The sequence below is a fragment of the Mesoplodon bidens genome, assembly GCF_964165515.1.
Source record: "Mesoplodon bidens genome assembly, chromosome: 15".
Classification (NCBI taxonomy): domain Eukaryota; kingdom Metazoa; phylum Chordata; class Mammalia; order Artiodactyla; family Ziphiidae; genus Mesoplodon; species Mesoplodon bidens.
The window spans coordinates 65,532,328-65,544,729 of record NC_138171.1 but is presented as its reverse complement, the minus strand read 5'-3'; the positions used below and the strand labels follow the sequence as shown (position 1 = coordinate 65,544,729).

The 12,402-nt window shown below is 54.8% G+C and overlaps 1 protein-coding gene across 7 annotated transcripts in view; it reads left to right on the top strand.

Annotated features, from left to right (window-relative positions):
* The window catches only part of CRAMP1 (cramped chromatin regulator homolog 1), a 60,851-nt gene extending 48,815 nt beyond the window's left edge, over positions 1–12,036 (top strand). For 2 of the 7 annotated variants that reach the window (XM_081255542.1, XM_081255540.1), the window contains 8 exons: positions 1,379–1,460; positions 2,351–2,455; positions 2,573–2,751; positions 3,472–3,534; positions 4,040–4,271; positions 5,058–5,222; positions 6,164–6,309; positions 8,101–12,036. In XM_081255542.1, coding sequence (XP_081111668.1) covers positions 1,379–1,460; positions 2,351–2,455; positions 2,573–2,751; positions 3,472–3,534; positions 4,040–4,271; positions 5,058–5,222; positions 6,164–6,309; positions 8,101–8,265 — 1,137 coding nt within the window. In that variant the 3' untranslated portion in view covers positions 8,266–12,036. Of the gene's footprint in view, positions 1–1,378; positions 1,461–2,350; positions 2,752–3,471; positions 3,535–4,024; positions 4,272–5,057; positions 5,223–6,163; positions 6,310–8,100 lie in introns of all 7 variants that reach the window. The other 5 variants (XM_081255539.1, XM_081255537.1, XR_014017541.1 and 2 more) reach the window with 4 other exon arrangements.
* The last annotated feature ends 366 nt before the right edge of the window (positions 12,037–12,402 follow it).

Here is a 12,402-nt window from a genome sequence, read left to right as displayed (position 1 = left end):
CAGGAAGGAAAATTTATTCCAAGTCCCACGGGTTTTTTTGTGCAGGCTAATTCAACGTTAGGGCATTTAATTTTGGTATATTTGGTTAAATACATTAACCCTCTGCCCTGGGCATGGGAGCACACTCCCTGGCTGAGAGGATACCCCACAGCCCAGGGTCACAGCCAGGGTGCCCTCAGCTGCCTGTTGTTGTTTTGTTTGTAAACAGCTTTTTTGATATATAATTCATATACCATGAAGCCTACCTGTTTAAAGCATACAGTTCAGGGTTTTTAGTATATTCACAGGGGTGTGCAGCCCCCACCGCTGTGTCATCACTCCAAACAGAAGCCTGGCCCGTTACCTGCACCGCCCCTTCCCCAGCCCTTGAGCCACTTCCTGTCTCTAGGGATCGCATAATTTCACATAAATGGAATCACACTTCATATGTGGTTCTTTCACTTACTGTTTTTATAAAAAGTTTCATGGGCATGTGGCCACGGTACTTCATTTCCCTGCTGTCCACGGCTGCTTTCACACCGCCGGCGTGGACTTGAGTAGCTGTGACAGAGACCGCGAGGCCCAGAGCCTAAAGGATTTCCCACCTGGCTCTTTCAAAGAGGCGTGAGGCTGGCAGGGGACACCAGGGCCTGTCACCTCGTGTACAGTCACCCTGCTGCCTTGCGGCACCTGGCAGACCCTTGGGGAGCCCCAGTGGGGCAAGAACCCAGCTGTGCGCCCAGAGCTGCAGTGCCTCTGGACACTTCCTGCCTGAGAGATGCTTTCTGTCAGTGTTTCACCTCAACAGCTAACAGTGTCAGCAGTGAACTCCATTTCGTCTTAGGTGGTAGTCGTCATACCATGAAGGTGCCCTGAGCACATTGGGACCTGATGGTTCACACATGGGAGCCCTGGGCGTGTGACAGGGAGGAGCGGGCACCAGACCGTGGATGGGGTGGAGGGCCGCATGGCCTTGGCCCCCTGCGATACAGGCGGCAACTTGATTTTCTTCACCCAGACGAGGGGGTATCTCGTAACAGTCCACATCGAATGGTTATAAATATTTATAGGACTAGTTGCATTCCAGCCAAATCCAGATGTTCTAGATAAAAGGTGGATTGTTCTGACATTCCCCCAGTTTTCCCTGGGGAGCTTCAATTTCCTGGGTTCTTTTCAGAGAGGACCCAGTGTTTAGGGGTCTGGGGTCTACAGAGCACAGCCATCCTCAGACTGTCTTGGAAGCCGTTGTATCAGCAACTCTAGAACCAGAACCCCCATCTGGTTACACTCAGCTCCCTCTTCTCTAGAACATTCCTTTACAATCTAGCACTAGTTTCCTGGGTGATTTTCGGTATTGGGGTCTTTCCATCACCTAATATTGCCAGTTTTCCCTCCACAGAGAACACTGCTTCCTAGACCATCTGAAAACCAGTCCCACAATGTCTGTTCCTTCTCCATCCTGTCGAATTCTTCCATAACTGGTAAGTGCCGGGGCTTCTCAGGGAAGCTTTCGCTCCTTACCTGCGCGGCCCCGTCTTTGGGAATTGCAGGCATTTGTTCCTGTGGCCCTTTGAGTGACATTTCAAGCCTTCCTGGGTCCGTTCTATCAACATGGGCAGCGGTGCGGGCAGGCGTGGACTCCTGACTGGTGGTCCACAGGCAGCTTCCTCCCAAGGTGGGCTCAGATGGCCCTGGTTGGGGTGCTCCGCTTGGTTCAGTTTAGAGAAGGGTCTGTGGTCCACCCCATCCATGACGTCTTCTTGTCAGGCATTTTATGGGACAGATGTGTCCTTAGGGTGTGCGACTCATACTTTCATTGGTGTGTAAGCTCAGTGAGGCCCTCGCTCTTTGTAGTAAATCTTATACAGTGAGACTCCTTCAGTGAAACACACATTCCATGACTTACCTTTTTATCGGTCTTGATTTTCACAAGACCCAGACAGTTGCTCATTCTCACACCTACTTTTCAATGGCAGAAAGCCTGCCAGGAAGGAGCCAGGTTGCAGAGGCAGCACCTCGATCCTAGTCTGGTTCTCTGACCCCCCCAGAGGAGCCTGTAGCTCAGCTCAGGTGTAACAGACCCTTAAAGGGCTGTTCCCGTGGGCTGACAGTAGTGACCGCAGCCATTCAGCAGCCCTCAGGAAGCGCAGTGGTGCCGCTGTCATGGGCGACAGTGCTTTCTCCCCACCAGGGCCCTGTGTGACCATTGACTTCCCCAAGTTAGCAAGCGTTGGGACGTTTGGTGGTTTCCAGCTCGGCTTCCATGATCCGGACGGTGGCCATGAAGGGGAGCTCGTGCAGCCCCCGCCGTGTGGCAAGAGGCCATCAGATCGTGTGCCTGACACGTCTGCTTCCACTCTCGTCCTCACAGGGAGAGGCTCCTTCCGGCCCATTCAGTCCTCCCTGACCAAAGCGGCTCTGTCCCGGCCGATTGTGCCCAAGGTCCTGCCACCCCAGGCCCCAGGCCACCTGGCCAGTAAGTCTCTGCGACTCTGCCCTGGCATGAAAATGAGGCCTGCACATGGGCTGTCCCCTCTGGGGCGCATTTCAGGACGTCAGGAGACAAAGACTTGCACGTTGCTTCTGTTGCCAGGCGCTATCGACTTAGCAGCTAAAAGCGCCGGCATCATCCCTGGGAGCCCCCTCCCCGTCCTGGATGCCGATGGCTTGTCTGGCATCTCCCCGCTGTCTTCAGATGAGGTGACGGTGACTGTCTCGGGGCAGGACTCCACGGGCACCCACCAGAATGGAGACCCCATCCCCGCTGTAGGGGTGAGTGTGTTTAGAAGGGCTTCTCTGAGATGGCCACCAGCTTCTGGGATGGGATGGTCAATCTCCAGTCCTGGTTTGAAAGCCAAGGCCATGAGCTGAGGTCGTGCTGGACTCCAGCTCTGCCTCTAGAGGGGACGGGCCTGCTGAGCAAGAGGAGCGTCACTGAACAGGGAAGTCTCAGCCTGAGTGAGACCATGTGGCACAGCGGGTGGGGTGGGCTTGCCATGTGACCCAGGGAATCCTCAACTAAGACGGGCATGGAGGTCTGCCTGCAGTGAAGGTAGCCGGCCTGAGCAGCCATGTCACCAAGTTGGCTGTCAGTCCACCCCTGACTCCCTGCTACTTGGGTGCTGCCTCAGCGGGCCCTGCTCTGCAGCCCCGCCGGCACTCCAGCTCCTCCGGTTCCCCCACCTGTTTGAGGGCTGCCTGAGGTGGGCAAGGCAGGTGGCCACTTAGGACTGCAGAGCCCAGCCCTGCCTGAGGACCCTGAGGTCAACCTCTTGCTAGGACTGGAGTTGACTGTGAATTGACAAATGGTCTCAAGTTTGGGGACGTGAGGGCGCACATTCTGAGAGCAGTGGGCTTTCCTGTGCTCCCAGGGCGAGCTCTCCAGCCTACACCTCCGTGCTCCTGCCTGTTAGGAGCCGTGGGGTGGACAGCTCTCCTCAGGAGCCAGGTGCCGGGCCAGCGCTCACTGGCATATTCCTGGTGTTCTCGTAGGGCACGAACGACCCGTTCATCAGTGTCCCCTCGAGGCAGGAGACGGTGGCAGACGGTTTCCAGGTAGAGTGTGCTGTTGGCTGCTGAGCAAAGTAGCTGCCCCAGGACTTCGTCCAGCACTGGACCCCACCCTCGTGGTCCTGCTCGTGGGCCCGGGCTTCCTCCTCACGATGCCCAGCGGCCGTCCTTCCCCACACCTTGCCTCCTTGGTGCACACGCGGCTTCCATCTCAGGCTTCCCTTCTCCCCTCTCGGGCTGGCTGATTGAGACACAGTTCTGGAAGGACTGAGTTTTCTGGGCCGGGTAGGAGGAGGTTGTCAGCTGGGGGTGGAAGCAGATCCAGGCCACCTCGGCCCGGCCTCCCAAGTGTGCTATCCCTCGAGGGTTTCAGGAGAAGGAAGTTCCCTGAGTGTGTTTCTCGCTGGAAGGATGAGTGACCGCTCGGGTCACTGCCTCTCTGTTGGTGTCCCCGTCACTCAGTCACTGCTGTGCAGGACCAAGGTTGCTTTTTCATTGTTTGGTATGGACTGTCTGCTCTGTCGTGTCTCAACAGTATCTGTCTCCGCAGAACTCGCCCGTTCTCTCCTTATCCGAGCTGCCCAAGGCTCCTCTCCACAATGGGCTCTCCACACCGTTGGCTTCGTCGGAGGCCTCCAGCACCCGGCTCTCTCCGCCCAACGTCTCTGCTCTGCTGGACATCTCCCTGCCCGGCCCGCCCGAGGACGTTCTCTCGCAGGGAGAGCCTGCCACGCAGATCAGTGACTCCATCATCGAGATCGCCATCAGCTCCGGCCAGTACAGTAAGGAGCAGGGTGCCTCTGCACAGCCCTCCTGGAGTCAGTTCTCCCAGGGGCCTTGACCTCCCACCTGAGTGTTTGCCAGCCTCCAGGCACCTTGCTGTCTAGCTGTCCTGAGCGTTGAGCCTCTGCACCTACAAGGCACTGCCCAGCCTTGGCAGGGGCAGCACAGGCGGACAAGGCCTGTAGAGGACCTGAGCCTGTTCGTGGTCTGGCGGGGCTGCACCTGGCCTTGGGAGATAAAGCGGGCCCACGAGGCATCTCCAGCCTGGGGATCAGGCAGGGCCGTCTCCTTGTCAGTTCTGAACCTGGGTAGCACGCCTGTGGGGTTGTGGGTTTTAGGAGGGGTTGGACTGGTACCTGTGGGCCTTGGCTCCCCCAGCCTGTGGGGACGGTGCTGTGGGGCAGCGGTATGGTGGGCGTCAGCTGGTAGAGTTCAGGCCGTGGATTGAGCTAATAGCTGGCAGCGTGTGGCCGTGGGCTGGTCACCGGCTCATTAGAGCCTGTTCTCCTTAGCAGTGTGTTGGGAGCCACGGACATCTTGCAGGCTGTCGTCAGCAGCAGGAGAGGGTGTAGGTGACGCCCTCAGCACGGCCTGTCTCCATCCACTGTGGCCAGCGTCATTCTCTGAAGATGGGCACGGGTCCCTGCTGTTGGGGGGCCCAGTGAGGTCCTGGGCCTCCCAGTTCAGCAGTGCATGCCACGCCACTCCGTGGCCTTGGTGGCAGGTGGGGGAAGTGGAGCTGTTCACCCCACATGCCGGCTCTGACCCCAGATTTTGGTTGACAGGTGAAGGAGTCCCTCTTTCTCCAGCAAAACTGAACGGCAGTGACAGTTCCAAGAGTCTCCCCTCCCCATCCAGCAGCCCCCAGCCAGACTGGATCGCCTCCCCGACCCACGACCCCCAGTGGTGCCCCAGCGACCCCACAGACTCCTCACTCAGCAGCTTGTTTGGTGAGTCGCTGTGGAGGGCAGCCGGAACGAGCAGAGCCAGAGTCTGGACTCTCCACGCTCCTGGCAGAGAGCCCCTCCAGGGCTGTTCCTTGGTATTTAGGGTTTTTTTCTGCATCAGTTACATGTGGGAAAGTGCCCAGGCCCCAGTGTGCAGGTCACTAGGCTTTGGCAGATGTGTAAACCCCGTAACCACAGCCACGTCCATCCTGCGGTCAGTCCCTTGTGCCCCTCCACCCAGGCTCACTGCCAAGGGCAGGGTGGAAGGAGCCGGCATGTTGCGCCCTCTTTGCTCCCCTCCTTCTGTTCTATGGTGGCACGGCAATGACAGATCGGAGCCTTCACAGGATGTGTTCATCCTCGTCACCAGCGGTGCCTGTGGGACGGGAAGGGGCTATTAGGGAAAGACGCACCAGCTTCAGTTTCCTGCACAGAGGAGCTTCTGAGGCACATCTGGGGTCCGTGCACTTTGCATTTGTAGGGAGCAGCCAGGGTGTGCACCCTGGCGTGGAGCGTGCTGTTTGCTGACCAACTGGGTCAGTACCATGTGGGAGCACCACACCTGACGGCCCCGAACAAGCCGGGGCTCTGGTCTGGGTGGTGCGGGGGAGCCAGCCCCCAATGCGCATTGCGTGCTCAGAAAGTCACAGAGAGCAGTGCAGACTCTGCAAAGTCGAACAGAAATCATGAGAAATTGGAAACAACCTTACATTGAGGTAGCCAGACAGTGGAACACTGTGGGGCCCCTAGAAAAATGAGATAGACTTTCCCGGGCTGCAGGGGACTGTCCAAGGCTCACGATGGGAGGAAAGGCAGGTGTGGCCTGATGCCTCCATCTGGAGCACCGTGCCCATGTGAGCAGCGAGATGCCCGCAGGGCCCGGCCGGGCCTCCCTGGACCAGTCCAGGCCTAGCCGGCTCAGGGCCTCTCCTTCCTCTCTGCAGCGAGCTTCATCTCCCCAGAGAAGAGCCGAAAGATGCTGCCAACCCCCGTCGGGACCAACAGCGGCACCTCCCTTCTGGGCCCCAGCCTGCTGGATGGCAACTCTCGCGACTCGTTTGTGTCCCGGTCCCTGGCTGATGTCGCCGAGGTAAGCACACGACCTTCCCCCCAAGCCTGGGTGCCAGCCTCCATCCCAGAGCTGCCAGACCCTCCTGCAGACCTGTGTGGTTACTCAGAACTGCTCACCAAGGCTTACACGTCAGGAGCTGTCATGGACAGAGCCCAGCCTCTGACTGCTCCTGAGAGGGAATCTTTGCCAGTGCTGGGCCGGCATTTGTCCCGCTGGCGGCAGGTGACAGACCCTGAGTCGTGGCTGAGCCCAGCGCTCTGAAGGCAGCTCTGGGTCTCGTGTGTCTTCCACCAGCTGTGTGACCTCGGGCAGGGACTCTGTGTCCCCCTGCTCAGTCTCCTGATCTGCGGAGGAGAAGAGGCGGTAGTGGCAGTGCCATCGTTGCTGCCACCTGACAGAGGGGACCCTTGAGCAGCACCTTGGTGTCGTTGCTTGTGGCTGACCTTCCGAATGGGGGGAGGGCTTCTGCAGAGGCTCCTCTGCGATCACGTGATGACCCGGGAGTCATGCTGTGGCAGTGTGTCACCCCCATGTTCTGCCTGGAATGCAGCATCCCTCTTTTCTTTGTCCAGGCCGCTGCCTCACACAACCACCCAGGCCTCCATCCCACTAGGTTTGAATGGTGTCTGTAGGCAAGTAGGGCTGAGGGAGTGAAGACGGGTACATTTAACTAAGACTCCAGGCGTGAAGTAACAGGTACTGTAGGAGTTTAGACAGAGGCTGTGCTGAGGGGAGAACCTAAGTCTAGAATGCCCCTGGCCAGCCCCCAGCTCATTGCCGAAGTCCTAGAGCAGCATCTCCCCAACACGGGCTCCCTGGGCTGTCGAGGCACTTGTGAGCGGCCCTCAAGCATTTCATAGTCAATACTCGGGGGGAACCTGGATCAAGCAAAGCTCATGCAGCTGCTTCCCAGGATGCCTCAGCTTCTCGGTGTCTGGACGTGAATCTCGAGATCCGAGGGGATTTTGAAAACAAATTTCAGTTTTTTTGAAATTTCTTGTAGTAAAAAGTTTAAAGTTCAGTTCATCCTGTGCTCTACTCAGAATTTTCCGAAGGCTTCTCATTTGTATTTGTTCATTATATCAAGCAGTTTGTTAATGAATATTAATTGAGGGCCTACTAGATGCCGGGCACTGCTACAGGCCCAGAATGGACAAATTAAAGGCCCCATCCTCATGAGGCCGACAGTCCGGTCCAGCGCGGGAGGAGACAGTAAACTCCCTGGCTCTGCCCACAGGACAGTCCTGATGCGTGAGGCCCCACTGTGCACACTCTGGTCTCTACTCTCTGCCTTACTCACTGTCACGTCCACCATCTTTCTTGTTTCTTGAACAGCCGGCTGTTCCCACCTTAGGGCCTTTGCACCTGCTGTTTCTTCTCACGGGAATGTGCTTCCCTCGTGTCTTTACATGACTTGCTCCCACAGTTCTGCTCACACCCCGCCTCAGAAAGGCCTCCTCTGACACGCAAGCCCGTGGCAAACTCCCTCCTCCGCTTCTGTCTCCTTCAGGCCACCCCACAGTCCCTAGTTCTGCTGCCTTCCCTCTGCCTCTCTGTCCATTGGCCGTCCTCCCCGGGGACCCACCACTCTGACCCGACAGCTGGGCGGCCGGGCTCACAGTGCATACTTGTCCACAGAGTGAGTGTTCGCAGTGATGGAGGTGATTCTGAGGTTGTCCCTGGAGTGCGGGAGCCGCTGTGATGTGGCTGCCGGGGGACTCTCACCCTCATTGTAGAGGGAGTTGCACTTAAGTCCGGCTGTGGTGGCCAGCTGCCTGCTCACTTGTCTCCCCTTGTCCTCTCCCACAGGTTGTGGATTCCCAGCTGGTGTGCATGATGAATGAAAACAGCATCGATTACATATCCCGGTTCAATGATCTGGCCCAAGAGCTGTCCATCGCTGAGCCTGGCCGCCGAGAGGTTCTGTTTGATGGCGGTGGAGGTGGCCCCCCGGTCGGTGACCTGTCCCAGTGACTGTGCCTCATGGCTGGGGCAGCCCGGAGGCTGCGGAGGACAGCTTACAGGGTTGGTGGTCCTCAAACGTCATAGGGGTAGCCCTCTTTAGAAGAGAGAAAACATAAATCAAGCCCAGACTCCCAGGAGACAGTCTGAACAGAGGCACCTCTGCACCCAGAACGGGCAACATACAGACAGCCATGTCCCAGCAGGCCGAGGCAGTGGTGGCCAGGCAATGAGGGAGCGTCCTCGGCAAGGCCAGTGTCAGATATGGCCCTGGCATCGGACCCATCCCCTGCCAGGAGCATGTGTTAGGGTCTGCACGGTACCCATGCTTCTGCCTTGGTCATTGTGTCAGACGTTCCAGGGCGTTTTCTTTCTGAGAGGAAGGAGTGGTGGGCCTGGCTGTTGTTATGGCCTCCCGCTCTCTGCAGGGAGGCTCCAGGGCACTGCTGCCTTCTCTGCGCCAAACCCACTCTCTGCTCCGGTTTTTCCCTCTGCAGTGCGAGGACAGGGAGGCCAGCTGGGCATGACCTGAAACAGCGGACACTGCAGAGGACACTCCAATCACGGGGCAGTGGGAGGGTCCTGGGGCAGCACAACTGGTGCCACCTCCCCAGAAATCCTGACCATGGCCTAGTGCTTCCTCATCTGGAGCTTTTGTTCTGACTGACTCAACAAGAAGGGAGAAAAGAATCATGTCTTAGGCGGGTTGTGTGGACTTTTAAAAAAATCCCGCTAAGCTGGTCGGAAAATGTTTTTCTCGTATTTTGAGAATTAGGAGACATTGGAGAGGAAGAACAGGGTTCCTGTTTAGTTGGTTTCTTCGCTGCATCTATCTGCACGTTTCTTCTCGGTGATCTGAGATGTTATTTCTCTCTATTAGGGTAATCCCCAAGCACTCAATTGACTACAGATAAGACTTTCCTGATGATCTTGAACTTCTAACATGTTCCTGCCTAGCATTTTGGACAGATGCCATTTGCGGGGAAAGTTCTCTCTTCTTTTCCTTGGCATTAGTGCAGAGTATGCCCCAATGCATATGTATAATCCCTTGCTTGTATTTCTGCCTCATGGTCTCCTGTTTCTCTTCCTCCTGTTCAGGGAATCCAGGCAAGGGTCAGACATCACGCGCAGTCAGGGTGCGCTGAACCCAGATCCCTCTGGTGTGCTCCTTGAGCCTCCTCGGATGACCAGCCGTCACCATCTCGGGTAGTGCAACATCCAGTCTTTCCCCAGAATGGAGTTAACACAGCCCCTCTGCCTTCTCAGCCTTGCGGGGCCAAACACACAAACCACCATCCAGGCACACCCCATGTGGCTGGGCACCAGTGCTGTGGTGTTGGGGCACCACCCCACCTGCTGCTTACCCCCGCCCGGCAGCTGCAGTCAGTGTGGCTTCTTGAATCCACCCCAGCCCACTACCGTTAGTGTTCATCACCTTGCCTCTCTCCCAGCTCACGGTGGACCGGCAGCCTTCGAGGCCAGCTGGGCCCTCTCCTCTGGTTCCTCCCCCTACCCACCCGCCCCCGCCCCCCACGAAGAGATGAGCCAGTGTGCAAGGAGAGGGGAAGGTTCTTCGCGAGTACAAGCAGAGGGGCCGCTCTTGATCCTGCTGCCTCCCCAGCATGGTCGGCTGCTCCAAGCTGCAGGCCGGGTTGTCCCCTCCAAGCCGCAGAAGAAGCAGGACAGTGGCTTCCAGGCGGTAGCTTCCTTCCTTCCTCTCCAGCTTTCCTCAGAGCTCTTGCCTGTCATGTGGCCTCCCTCTTTCAGATCTGGATTTAGGTACAAACATCACTAAGAAAAGCCTGTGTGGGCAGCCCTCCTGGGCTCTTGAGAAAACAGTCCCAAAGCTCTGGAGGTCTGAAAGAAAGGGATGTGGTACCACTTTAAGAGAGATAGACAGCAGTATCTGAGTCCAGAGTCTCTTTAAACTAGCTTGTGTTTTGTGATCAATGTATCAGCTTCCTGAAATTAGCACCTTATTGAGCCAAACAAGATCAGTAGGTCTGTCTCTGGGCATCCGACCCGGTTAGATCCACAGTGGATCAGGCCAAGTTTAGGCCACTGCCAGCTTTCTTGTATTCCCACTGTCTGGGACCAGAGATGCCAAGTAGCATTACCGCATCAATGCTGGGGGCAGTGCCCAATGGCAGTGGGCACTGTGCCAGGGACAGTAGCGATCCCGAGCTGCTTATCCATCAGGGGACACCCCACAGTAGTCTGGTCGGTAGGTTGGCACCTGTCACCCTGTGGACGTCCAGCAGGAGGAAAACTCTGGAGATCTGGATAAGACTTTGTCGGCCCTTTATTCAGCAGCACCTCCCTCTTGGGTCTCCCACACAGACTCCATTTGGGAGTAGCTGACTGGCCAGTGTCATCCAGTGGGGAGGTGAGTTGCAGAGGAGAGTGGATTGACTCTTCTCACCTGTAATAAAGCTGACATGATTTCAGAGAAACCTGCTTCTCTAGCAACCAGACAGGTATAAGCATTTGCCTGCCATATTAAGGAAAAATGGTGTCATCTGTAGCATTAAAATGATGGATGCCTTTTCTCCCAGCCTAAATAATTATATATGTATGAAAATAAGCAACTGTTATGTTAAAGGCTAGAATTTTTCAAAAGACCCAAGCAGAGACGCCTCCCACTTCTGCGTCTCCCTCTGCCCTTCCAGCGGAAGTTGTGGTAGTGTCAGTATACACCTGTGGCTTCCTTTGTGCATTTGAGCATGTTGTGATTAAGACCAGGTCAGTTTCTCAGAAAAATCTTCCCCTAGTCACTCTAACGTTGTCAGGGATCTTTTTGCTGATTCATCTCTTCTAAAGATTGAGACTGAATATCTTCGGTCTCAAGGGAGTTGTTTTTGCCTTGATTCTTCATTGTGAATATCCAGTGATGAGCATTCCATTCTTCAGAAGGTGCAGAAGCAGGTTGAAGTTCGTGATTCCACATAAGGTTCGTGATGGCATTTTTCTCATCCCTCTGTGTGTTCTGGGCGTAGGGTACTTGCTCAGGGAGTGGGGGTATTTGGAACCATTTCATCGGTTGATCCACTTGCTTTCCCACCTCAGTCCCATTCTCTAGCATTCTGTACCATAGCCTCATTACTGGTGGTGTCTTTTCAGTTTAATAGCATCTTTAACTAGATCATACCATTGAATCCAAACATGTGCAAAGAACAGTCATAGAATAAAAGACACTTGAAACAACTTGAGGAGGGAAACAGCAGTTGCTTTTTCTTTTTCTTTTAACGTTGAGATCTGTCAGCTGCATTTAGGAGGTAATATGGCACTTTGTCTTAAGAAAAAAAGAAAGAAACCCACAGCAAACCTTTCCTGACTTGTCAAAACTCTCCTAATCCTACAGTAACTTGTAAGTCGTGTTAGGTGAGCTAAGTCTTGGAAGCACTACAGTAGCCCATGCCCTTTGTTCTGTAACAGGATAACCGGCTCTAGAGCTTCTGGGCAGCAGAACTTATTGCTGTTTTTTTATAATAATCGTTAAGCCATATCATCTAAGGTTTTCGGCTTGTTTGAGATGTGAATTTGTTTTATAAGTTATAAATATACATATACAGTGTATGTATAAAGCAGAATGCCTGTCCTTCCTGATTATTTTTTGTACCATATTGTAAATTATATTATTTATTCTTTACCAATTTTGGGAATAAAAGGTGTTTGGTTATTTAATATAATAAACAAAAGCTGTTAAACTTCTTATGTTTAAATTTCCAGTTCAACTTGTAAATCTGTTTTTATTATTGTGCATAAATACATACTAATACTTGATCTAATAATTACTGTTTCTGCTTTTTTCTTTTTAAGTGTGCACTTTGCAAACAGCCCAAGTAGCTCTCATCTGGTGAGATCTCAGAGGAATCGATGGGCTGTCCACAGTGTAACTGAGCAACAAAACACTGCTGAATGTGTTTTGTTTTTTTGAGCTAGAAATCAGACAGCTGGCACACTTTATCCCTTGCTTCCCATTTCTGAGTTAGTGTTCTTGCCCCTACGACGTGCGGGACAGAGGAACTGCGATTCCGTTTCCTTTGGCCACGTATCCACGTGCCATTGACTGGCTGGCGAAAACCAAGCGTCTCCGGACAGGCTGGACCCAGCTCGGTGCTGCTTGGCGCCGGCACAGCAGACCCGGGC